The 12859-nt window shown below is 38.3% G+C and overlaps 1 protein-coding gene across 1 annotated transcript in view; it reads right to left on the bottom strand.

Annotated features, from left to right (window-relative positions):
- Positions 1 to 12859, bottom strand: part of LOC117394957 (N-terminal EF-hand calcium-binding protein 1-like) — a 64147-nt gene that overhangs the window by 8033 nt on the left and 43255 nt on the right. The window contains exons 7-9 of the mRNA XM_033993728.3: positions 6086 to 6207; positions 4871 to 4947; positions 3537 to 3590 (exon numbers count right to left, since the gene is read on the bottom strand). Coding sequence (XP_033849619.1) covers positions 3537 to 3590; positions 4871 to 4947; positions 6086 to 6207 — 253 coding nt within the window. The remainder of the gene's footprint in view (positions 1 to 3536; positions 3591 to 4870; positions 4948 to 6085; positions 6208 to 12859) is intronic.

The following is a 12859-nucleotide window of genomic DNA, read 5'->3' as shown; positions in this document are numbered from 1 at the left end:
ACTACTTCCTGTGACTGCAAAGCTAAATAAGACCACATCACCAAACATACATTATTAATAGTAAAAATATTATTGGAGTACAGTATTTAAACATTCCTGTACCAGTTTAACACATCATAATAATAATAATAATAATAATTATAGAATATATTTCTTCACCAGTCTGTAAAGTTTGGTGTAAACATCACTGCATGAAAAAACAGATGAATTATGACTCCTAAGGTGAGGGTATTTTGTTCAGTGCACAATCTGTGAACAACACAGTTTCAGGCTGCTAAGCCCCTGTTACTGAAGAGTGTCAGAAGTAAACAGAAAATGATGGGTTTCTCCCCTGGAGACACCAGTGACCTCTGTGGAAGCACTTCACTGCTACCTGTGCCTGCAAAATCTAATTCAACGAGACTTAAAAATGAGGCAAACATGATCCGGCTTTTTCATGTTCTTTTGGCAGACACATTTTACTAACTTTATTTAACCCATCAACACAAACTTTAAAAATCAGTTTTTGAAGTAAAAGCTTTGGGAATGAGACCTGATAACTCTAAAAATAGGGCTCCCTGTTATATAACTGTAGGGCAATGTATAGTTACATAACTTTGTGTTATGTAACTATGCTGTATTATGTATTATTTTGTATGTGTTATTATTATTATTTAAAACATATTGTTTAATATGTATAAAACACAATGTTTTTTTTGCAGCATGGATGGGGTTAAACTTCCCCATCCATGCTAAACCCGTGCAGAATGTGACTGTCTCCAGATTGATTAATTTATTGCTAATTTGGAGAAGGTCAGATGTATATAAACCCACAGCTTTGGCTGATCACGGTGGGTTGTCCACAGGAGGAAAGAGACAAGTAAACACAGATACTGAAAGTATATAATTGCTACTCATGCTGGCTTTAAACCAGCCTGATACATGTTTGATTTAGTGTTCACTTTGTGTTGTGTTTTGTCTGTTTGGTTTGGCCAACATGCTGTTTTGTTTTGTTTAAATATTTTATTTAATAAAGAAAATGAGAGCATTTGTGTCTCGCCCCGTAGATGACATACGTGAAGTTTCAGATCAATCGATTCACCGGTTCCCAAGAAGAAGATTCTGAAAGGTTTTTTTGACAGCTTGAAAATACTGTATTTGCATACATGTAATTGGAAGTTAGCCAAAGTGAGTCATTTAAAATATAAACTTATTTTTGAATTGCTGTTTGTAGTGTTTCATGGGAGGACGAAATTTGAACGTTTCATTGGAACGGGAGGGAGGGATAACTAAAAATTGAGGGTTTTCTTTTTCTTTTTTAATGAATGACACAATTAAACAGAACAGGATATTTTTTTTTATTGGTAAAAGGCAGGTTTAAGACGTATATTTAGTTTCCTCAGTGAAACTTGCTCTGAAATGGTTTGGTTTTGAACTACAATAAAACAGTTTTTGTTTTGTACACACCCTTGAAATCATTACTCATATACAGTAAGGTAACTTTCAATGACTGCCAGCACAGAGTATAGTAGTACAACCTGATCAAAAAGCTTCTTAGTCAAACGCTACCATGTTCTTCCTTTTAAAAAAGGGAATAAGGTTTGCCTGGCAAATATTGTAAAAGTCTGTCCAAAAGTAGCTGTTTTCAGAACTGGTGAACTGGAGGATAATGATTCACATATTATTGAAAACAGATTTGAGAAAAAAAAAAAAAAGGTTGGCTTAGTTGTCCATACAACTTTTAACTAAAGCTGTGCTTAATACACGCACAGTAAAGTTAAATAGACACGTACAGTAAAGGTTATATAGAAAGACATCCAAACACCTTCTTTGACCCTGAAGATAAAGATCACGTGTCCGACTTGCCGCTTTGGGTGACCTGATAGCAAGTGATATTACATTCTGTGTGTTTTAAAGATTGAGATGTGATTTTTTGCAGGCAAAATCACATCACCTAGACAAGAAAATCACTATTGCTTAAGCTTGTATTATCTTTCAGGCAAAGGACTGGTGGCTGCTTAGCAGAGTCCTTAGGGTAAATGTCAGTGCTAATTTAAGTTGTCTCTTCCCAGGCTCCTTTCACGAAACATCAATACACACATATTAGTTGAATAAGGCTGGCTATATATTTGCATATCACCAATACAACTGACCGTTTTACATATTGTAGCGATCTGGACTATGTGTGTTATGTGTTATATGTTTTTTTTGTCGTTGGTCCGTGTTTTGTCAATGTCCTGAGTGCCTGTGCATGTGAGTGAGTGCACCTGTGGGGTGGGGGGGAGCGTGATCGAGTCGTGGTCCCAGTGTGCTTGTTGTACAATAACGTGTCTTGTTATGTGTTACATGTTTTCGCAGGGTTTGAGGGTATAAAGGGGCAGCTTGCACGCTGCTGTGGGCTGTGTTGTGGTGTGCCGACCTTCTCAATAAAACCTGAATGAGATCTTGCTGTGGTCATCTGCCTCCTTTTTGTTTACCCTGGAACACTACAGTATTGTGCCCTTTTTATGAGCTAATTATATTGTCAGTCAAAAACTGTATAATCGTGAAACAGACTAATCTGTTAAGACATAAGTCAAAAACTGTATAATCGTGAAACAGACTAATCTGTTAAGACATAAGTCAAAAACTGTATAATCGTGAAACAGACTAATCTGTTAAGACATAAGTCAAAAACTGTATAATCGTGAAACAGACTAATCTGTTAAGACATAAGTCAAAAACTGTTAAAATAGTAAGACAACACATTAACATTGATATATAAAAAGGAGATCTACTGCAATGCTGGTGGCTTTAAGGCCTGTTCTGTTTTTGGACATTTTCAGTAATAAGCACTTAATATCCAAACCTCTCTCTTCGTGTTCTCATTAAGTTTCATTTATTCTTGTACAAGGTTATGTAAAATGCATACTGCCACAAAAAAAAAAAAAGGGCAAATATTGAACTCCTAAAACCGATATTGGCATTTGGTGACATGCTTGTTTAGTTGACTTTTAGAATAGAGTTAATCGATTTATATTACCTGCCGCAGGTCCTTATGAGTGAATGGGGTCGGAAGTGGCTACACTCTTTCCATACAGCTCCTCTTGTCCGATAAGACTTTCACTCGCTCAGTGAAGGGGAACAGAGTTGGCAACAAAGGATTTTATATTGAATCTGACTTCAAACCTCTCCTGGACAGAAATCAATCAACCCAAACATGCTGCTAAAAGAATCAACCTCCACGATCTTACTCCTTGAGATTGCAGACCCTATCCGACACAGGAACCCTCAGTCCAGTGGTGCAGACCTTTTATAATTCTCTACGTATTTACCAGGAAAAACCAAAGAGAGATGAAGCAGAAGCATTGCTTTTACACGGTGTCCCGAGGAAGGATAAGGGTGACTAAGAAATGCATACTGAAAGTATTGCTAACTTGAAGTGTTAGCCATGGCTTTAAAATCCAGAGCTATAACATTAACAATTTAAACTGCTGCTTCCTGATACCTGATTACTTCCTGGGAAGGGAGACAAAATGAAGAAGCAGCAATAAGAAACATTTGTAAAAAAGACTTACAGATTTGGTGCTTCCATCTAAAACTTCTTCTTCGACTGGCTCTAGTTTTAGTTCCTGTGGGACATAGAGAAGTCTGTAAAATGTAGCAGTAAACAGTAGAAATGTATTATCAATCAATCTTAATAGCCCAGGGCAGGGCTATCCAACAAATGGCTCTAGAGCCATATCCTGTATGGCTCATTGAGCTCCACAATGTGTCTCCTTTGATTAAGCGGTGAAGGCTGGACCTCCTGGAGTGTTTGGTAGAAGAAACACAAAGTGCATAAACAAATGTTGTGTAAAATACTGAAGCGGTGTGTAGTCTAAAGGTCAGACATCTCTGACTTAGGGTAATCATTATATAGCTTGAGTACTGGTCCTCACTAAAAATGTGGGGAAGGCCACATTAGTAACAGCTAAATTGTTGGGTAGCATATAATATAGTTATACTATAATATAGTTTTTCATACTTTACTATTAAAGATATGACTGACTCAGACAGCACGTTCCACAGTATTGTAGGGCACATATGCTTCAGGTTTGTATGCTGGTAAAATGACAGGCCTGGCAATCTTGGGGGAGGGGCACATTGGGTTCCAAGGGGATTTACATAAGTCTTTTCACTGTGTCCCAGATTTCTGAATCTCACACTCTCATTAGAGCAATTTCTAATGTTTCAGAGAAGTTTAAACCCGACTTGTTTGTGACTGTTAATGCTAAATTTATCTTTGTTGGTATCTCTGAGGTGATTTACATTGCAAAGGATGTTTTGTACCATACATCTAATTTGTATAATATTACACGTCAGAAATGTAAAAAAAAAAAAAAAGAAAAAAGAAAGAAAGAAGGTGGATTATTTATTTATTTTTTTACTGCAGACAACAGTTGACTCTTACAACAATCCAGTCATGCATTTACTTAATTAATGGGGATTTGGGCATAAATTAAATTTCCTTACTGACAGTATCCAGCTGATAATAGGCCCTTTATCTTGCATTGGATGAATCTCTGAAAGTTATAGGGTTAGCACACACATCCCAATGCACTCTGAAGACATAGACAGATACTCAAATCAACACGTGACTCTAACCAAGCAATTGTTAAAAGAATAATGATAATAACTGATTTTTGACTCATAATAAACTAACATGGATGAGGGTACATATTATATGTCAGCAATCTGCTAAAACAATCACTTTGAAAAACCCAAGTGCTGCTGCTCAATTGCTTAGTTTAGCTTTGTGTGCTCATGTGAGAAGTTTGCTATGCATACTCAGGAGATCACAAATGCATTATTTCTGATGACTGCAAATCATATTTTACAGCAAAATTCAGATACATAACAGAATCCCTACCTTCTTTTCTAACCTGTCAATCAGTTTCTGTAGCCTGTTTATTTGATATATCCACTGGTTATCCTCATCATGAAGACCTATGGGAATTTAAGCAGTACATCAGAGCACACAAGGACTCATTTAGAAAACAAATAACCATTTTTTGAGGTTTTATTTTATTGAATCTACCCTGTAGAGGTCTTTTGGCATTAGCTGCACTCCTCTATCAACATGAGTGTCATACTGAATTTTCACTTCCTCTTCCTAGACTTGCAATACCATAACGTACAGTATGTGTCTTTCTCGGAACTAGGAGAAGCTTTGAATGTTTACACACAGTGTCAAGTTACTTGTGATAAACTCTTCATTTATTGTTATTTCCTTGTTTGTTTTATCGTTGAACAGTAGCTTCATTTAGAAATACTATGGTGCTTGGGGACAGCTTAGCATAAGTTATCTTTGTTAGCAATTAACACTTTTCTACAGCTTGTAAGTGTGAAAGCTTAGTAAACGTATACATATATTAATGCTGAATGTCCTGTCATAACAAAGGTATTTTACAGGCTCTTTAGCAACCTTATATTCCTTGTTTGTTGTTACATCACTGTAACAGGCAAATATCCACTGGATGTTGTTTTACTTTAAAATGCTTTTTAAATGTCACAATGTCTTACTAAAAATAACTTTAAAAAACCTGTTTCCAGACTATAAACAGATGACTCCTATTTTATAACATCTAAGTATCTAGTGCAGTAACATGTTTTTCACAAAGGTTAGTGAATCAGTCACACTGTTCTCTATTGCTTAAACAGGGATGCTGTGCTAACAATAGGGAACCTGTATTTACTTTGGAGTGGATAATTCTATGCTGTAAATGACAGAACTTCATTGAAAACGTTGTTTGCTTGACACATAATCTGTGAAACAGATTTGAAAATGAATAGCAGTAGTGCCCTGAAAAATCTCCTCATATTTTCCACAAATTGTATAAAGACACCACAAAGATATAAAGATGAATAAATAGAAAGATGGTTAACATTAACAGAAATCATGGTCAGCAGCCTCCGAACTGCCACTATATCTGTTACTTCTCTGAATAGACAAATAAAAAGCAGATAATAAGAATAGCAGTACTGCTCAGAAATCCCCTCAAACTATCATAATCGCACTGTACATTTACATCATGGGGTTCTGTACGGCATATAAATGTTAGTTTACAAATAGTGCTAACAATACCTGAGTTGACAATGTTGAAATGTGGGTTGTTTGGAGATAAGCTGTTATTCCTTTGAAGCCTTCGATTGGATCGTTTTCCAGACCACTGAATTGACAGCACCTCAGGCTTCACTGGCCCTTGTCTGTAAATAAAACATAGATAGATAGTTCATCTCTTTGACCGTACATTTATCTGCTTTCTACTTTGAGCTGGCGGGTAATGTAGATAGTTCCCCCATGATTCGAAATCCAAGACGCCATCCAGCCACTTATTGAGGGCTGTCAGCTATTCTTTCTGATGCCCATTCAAGTGAAAGAAAGAAAGAAAGAAAGAATAGTGTTTCTGGATATTTCCACCAAGGAAGTAAATCGATAGTACTGTTGTGCATAATTCCTAATCTCTCAACACAAGTACAAAGAATAGATTTCAATAGAAAAAGAACAGATTTCAATAGAAAAGATGATATCCAGGTCTCTATTTCTTTTTACTTTCTAACATCTTACAAATGAATTATGTCAGAACTGGAATAGAAATACAGATATGCTAAATATTAGGTAGCCTTAAATATAAGTGACATGCTGATTGAGCAGGCTGACTAAATATCCCAGGAAACACATTCCATGAATATTGCATCCCCTTCAGATTTGTCGCCATTCATAATATATTTAAGAATATAAGAACATAAGAAAGTTTACAAACAAGAGGAGGCCATTCGGCCCATCTTGCTCGTTTGGTTGTTAGTAGCTTATTGATCCCAGAATCTCATCAAGCAGCTTCTTGAAGGATCCCAGGGTGTCAGCTTCAACAACATTACTGGGGAGTTGGTTCCAGACCCTCACAATTCTCTGTGTAAAAAAGTACCTCCTATTTTCTGTTCTGAATGCCCCTTTATCTAATCTCCATTTGTGACCCCTGGGCCTTGTTTCTTTTTTCAGGTCGGAAAAGTCCCCCGGGTTGACATTGTCAATACCTTTTAGAATTTTGAATGCTTGAATCAGATCACCGTGTAGTCTTCTTTGTTCAAGACTGAATAGATTAAATTCTTTTAGCCTGTCTGCATACGACATGCCTTTTAAACCCTGGATAATTCTGGTCGCTCTTCTTTGCACTCTTTCTAGAGCAGCAATATCCTCTTTGTAGCGAGGTGACCATAACTGAACACAATATTCTAGGTGAGGTCTTACTAATGCATTGTAAAGTTTTAACATTACTTCCCTTGATTTGTGTCGCCTTCACGTGTTCTATCATCTAAAACTGAACTGTTTGTCTAATAAGAAGATACAACTTCACAGGAAGGCCCCACGATTACCAAACCTGCAGGCAAGGTTTTGGCAAACACTTCCGAGGAATGTAATTAATTAGCCCAACCAAGTCAGTTACCATGACCTAGATTCTAATATCTTCAATATCTTTTGTATATTGTATAAGAGGTTCTAAATACATACAGTAAGTAAACTACTTCTTAATATTGTTTATTCACTACAAATAAATATTGTAATGAGAGTTTACATTAATAGATTATAATATATGAGGCAGGGGTTTACATGTTTTCTATGAGATAAAACATGATGACAAAGAAACCACGTCACACTCCTGTTGAGCTGCCACAGCTAGCTTATCACATGACATAATTATTCTCTAGCCACTATTTGTGAAACTACATTCAGGTTTCACAAGACCTGCTATGTAAGGGAGATGAAGGCTATCAAAAAGTCACAGGCACTACGAACAGTTCCAGCACAATTAAAAAATATATCTCTATAAAAGTATATCTAATAACATTTTCCTAAAGCAGAAGACAAGTACACATTTCAAAGCCTTTAGTGAACTTGAATCTTCCTATATGCTCTTGACAGTTTTCTGTTATGCTCCATTTAATTGGAACCCGGCATCATTCACAGGTGCAGTCTCCTAAGATGTTTCCAATTACATTTTGTGAAATTAGTCATTTGGTGAAAATGGGAAGATAGTAAGGTGCTAACTGCTGTATTCATCTGCAAATGTGAAAGCAGGTCTTTCAAGTGAGACAGAATCGGATAACCATGGAATTTAATTGAACAGTTGCTAATATATTCATATTTTCTCATCCTTCACAACACCCCTGCCCCAAGTGTATGTTAACATTGAACCTGGCTATTCTCCATTGAAACTGCAAGGAGCAAAGGAAATGAAAGTTTATTAACTCTGGGCTTTAATTAGAAATTAGAACTTTTTACCTTCAGTAAGTGTTATAGTGATTGTGTCATAGATTATGTTGGATGATTAATTTAATCTTCTATTCTGTAATGCCCTATAAACTGCAGGTTTTGCACAACTTCCTCTGCCAGATTGTTTGTCTCAAATTGCTTTACTGACAAAGACCCTAAATATTAATTTTCAAAACTTCCTCTTTCTGGTTTAATATGTACTGGTAATGTCTTGACTAATCACCTTCAACCAGATTCAGAACACAGACTTTTTCAGATTGAGCTCCATTGAGCAACCTACTTTGTCAACACAAGGATTCAAATTCTTAAAACCTGTATTTTTTAATAGTGTCTTTTAGCAAGTTTATTACCAGACAAGCATATTAACAGAAGAATTCCAGTGGATTCAGCAGTACTGGAACCTGACTTCTAGGGGTCTTAATAGTCTAGATTTTAAATGTTAGACAGTTGTTAAACGTTTAGATTTTTTCCTTTACATTTAACCACTATCAAAAGTATGTAGGCCAAATACAGGTGTTAATTAAAAGACTGCACGCTGTAAAAACTGTATGTCATTTCTTTGGGGGGTGCTAAAGGCACAAGATATCAATACAAAAGTAGACAAATGCCAAGCATAGGTGTTAGCCTTTGCAGTTACACAGTAGTAGTACATTTACAGTGTAAGCCCATTTATTTTATATTCAATATTTCTTTCCAGTATATTCCATATTGTAACAGGGCCACTCTCACTCACGTTCAAAAATGTAGACCTGAAACTTGAGGTTTTAAGCACTTATGCGCACTTTTAATAATACAAAAATAAGCAAAAGGAAAACAAAACCTAGCTCCTTCAGAGAGATCACTAAACATACAGGAACTTCCCAGCTATCAACCGGACAGCTAGGCTGTTTACTGGCATAAAACAAAACACACAGGTTATATTTTAAACAGAGCAAAAAGGTTTCACACTCTACCTTTTTCAATACAGCTGTACACACGCACACACACACGCAAATGCACACGCACACACACGCACAGTCGGGCTTCTTCACTCTGCTGCTCACTTTGTGGAAGCCCTCGGAATGACACACTAAGAGTTTAGTGATTCAAAATGGGGAGGGAGGGCTAGGTGATTTATTGGGCGAAAGTGAGGGACAAACAAAGTACAACTAAAGGGGAACATTTTTCCAGTCCTTTCCCCTTTAATTGGTACATCCAGTGGTGTAGCTAGGGGGGTGGTTCTAGTGGTTTGAACCCCCCCCCCCCCCCCCCCGAAATGAATTATTAAACTACGTGGGGACAATAAAAAATAGCAGCCATGCCGACAAATCTCAATCCTTCATTAGAACCACCCCCCCCACCCGCCCCGAGACGTAATCCAGACGATTCACCACCAGCACCCCCCGAATGAAATCCTTGCTACGCCAGTGTTATTAACCATTATCAAAAAAATCTCCATCCATCCCAGAAACAAAATCCTGGCGACACCACTGGATACATCACCCTAGTACTGACCGCAATATGCCTCCTCTCCTTTTGAGAAGTGGGGCCAGTCTCGTCCCAAAAAGATGGGGTATGGCAGATGGTCAGCTATGGCCACAACTACGTATTCTATTTTATTGCTGATTTGCAACCTAACTCCTGTAGTTTGATACTCTCTGGCTTCGCCATGGACACAGGTGATGTCCACAGACCCCTGTGAGCACCACTGAGTACCAGCTAATAGAGTAGTCTGAATGAGCATCTGCTGACACCTGGAATCCACTAAAGCATGGGTCTTCCTTTTCCCTACTTTTACTGAGATCAAATAGGGCCCCTCCCACAGCGGGTCAGGGCTTTTTGCCTTAACCCAAACCAGTCTAATCCGCTTCCTCATGGTCAGCGAGAAGCAGACTCCCTGCCGGGGTTTACCTCTCTCTGGTGTCATCAAGATCCTGGGGGTGACATCAGTGCACTCCGTGCTGATTTCGGGTGGGCTGGTATAACTCGTCTGATCAGTAGGGGTCGCATCCACGAAGGCCTCATCCAGCTCCACAGCGTGCTGTAATGTGATGGGCTTATGCTTCCAGATCCAGGATCCACCACATACATGAACTGTTCGCTATACAAAGTTTCCATCAACTCGGCCACGCTGTGGGCCTCTGGTTGGAGCCACTTCCAGCCAAGGTCCTTCAAGCACGGGGCTACCAGCCATGGTCGTTCTCCCGAAACCATCTTCCGGGATCTATAGCGCCTCCTATGGGTCTGTAGTAATCCCGAGGTGGTCCAGGATAGCCGCTCTTACTTGGGGGTAATCCGCTGCGTAGACAGCCTGAGCCTCCCCATTGAGAAAGGGAGCCAGTCGGTCTGCCCACATGGCTTCCAACCACCCCGCTACACGGGCTACCCGCTCAAAGGTGGCAAGAACATTAGAACATTAAATGGAATCTAACAGCCTTAAGGCTGTTACCCACCAGACGCAATGCGGCAAGCGGAATAAAACCTATACTTTTGATAAATATCTTTCACACCACACACAACACGACAGGCGACGCAGGAATGTCACCAGGGTGGCACTGGAGAGGCGCAAAATAAATAGGATTGAATCCTATTTTTTGCGGTTTGACGCACATCATCTAGGGCACTGAGCAATCAGAGAACAGCTTCAATGCATGTGGTCCAGCAGGGTGAAGCAGTATCCAAAATGAGGGAGGAAACAATAATGTCTGTCATTGAAAAAATACCCAGAGCTTTATGACAAGGGTCATCACAATTATAAAGATACAAATTTGAAAAACAATATATGGGAGCCCAATTCAAAGGAACTGGATAAGCCTGGTATGTATGATTTATTGCCATATGTGTTGAAATACCGTCAGAAGACACTCATAATTACTACATCATGTTGATGAGTATGTGTGACGAAGTGCCCGCCCCTGTGTGTATTTTCTGTTATATGTTGCGTGTGGTGTGTTAAATGTTGGTGTATAGTCATTGGTACACGGGATATAAACGGGTCTGTGTAACACGAGTATTTAAAATGTATATTTGTATTTAGGCACGAGGATGGCACAGCACTTCACGTGCAAGTAAAATGTAATATGTGAGCACGGGGAATTGCACTTTATTGATTCACGTGCAGTTGTACCGCGACTCCAATTGAATGATTGATTAGCAGTCGAGTCTCGGTACAACTGCATAAAAGCAGCATGTTTTCACTCACACAGGGTTGGGTGTTCGGTGAGTGGAGAACGGGATTGGAGACGGAGGTAGTAATTGTAAAAAATAATAGTAGTTAAATCTGCTCACCGTGTTTTGTCTGTGTAGTCCGTTTTGTTTGTCTGTTTATTTTGGCCTCAAGCGCCATGTCCTGTTTTGTGTTTGTATGTTGCAACCTTTTTATTTTGCTGTTCTGTTTATTTATTAAATGCTGAGCGAAACCATTCGCTCAGCTCCACCAAACCACACCTCTCTGTTGTTTATTTCCTGGCTCTGGTCTGACGCCACCCACTCCGGCCGTCTTTGTGACAGTATGTACCAGTCTTGATCATAGTTTTGTCAATAGTAATTTGTAATAGTTGTATAGATCTGGCAGTTTCAAACCTGTCGCATTGCCTCTGTGTCACTTCTGGTGTGTATGGTCATGTCTCTGCGAAAGTGTTTCGTTGCCAATTTAAAAATCGCATCGCATCTGGTGTGTGGAGACCTTTAGTGATGTTTAAAATAAGTTTGTAATGTGTGTGAGAATGGCATCTGTCATGTTATATCTTCCTGTGCATCTGTTTTCAACTATTCCTTTTTTAAGTACTCCATTGTTGGAAGTGTATTAAATACATTTCCATTCAGCTGTTTGTCATCTGTGAAGGAACAGCTACCGTGCAATAAAAGGCAGAAATCTGTGGTAAAATTCTTGCACTGACAGATAAAACTATGCAGCTGTCAGCTACAATACTTCTGTTGCATTGCATTCCTGATTGTGGTTAGAAAATCCATATGTCATCGGCCTTGGCAACCCCCAAACTGCAACAAAAATGAAGGCTATTAAACATATGTTAATGCAAGTATGAACAGTAATCTAATATTAATATTCACTCCTTCGATACTCGGCATAGATCTTTGACTTTTTGTATTCTTTATATGAGGATGTTCCAGAATGCTCTACTGCCATTGCACTGATGTAAACTTACTAATCCATTTAAAAGATACAGTCAAAATTCTTCTCCGGGTTAGAATACTAACAATTGAAAACCCTAACTGGCAAATGAGGACCTGACTTGGAAAAGAAAGCAGCTAAATGCAATTTGCAAATATTATTTGTTCTGTTTTTTAAACACCAGTATTCATTGATTGATTAGTATATGAATTCTAAACAACTTCTCAATCTTCTTTGCTTAGCGTATTCACATAATATTATATATGACTTTTGACAAAAAAGGACATTATATAATTGCGTTCCCATAGATTTTCACACGTATAAGTCAAACTCGACAGGTCACTGCCCAATCTATAGTTTGTGTCTTTGATGTCACTTCAATAGAGTTTCAGTATGTGCACCATCAATTGTATGTAACCTTCACGGCAGTAACATCTTGTTTTGATTATAAGGTCCCTTTTGTGTCGGTTTCATAC

The sequence above is a fragment of the Acipenser ruthenus genome, chromosome 3 (assembly GCF_902713425.1).
Source record: "Acipenser ruthenus chromosome 3, fAciRut3.2 maternal haplotype, whole genome shotgun sequence".
NCBI lineage: Eukaryota > Metazoa > Chordata > Actinopteri > Acipenseriformes > Acipenseridae > Acipenser > Acipenser ruthenus.
The sequence above is the reverse complement of the archived record's forward strand: the minus strand, read 5'-3'. Positions and strand labels throughout refer to the sequence as shown.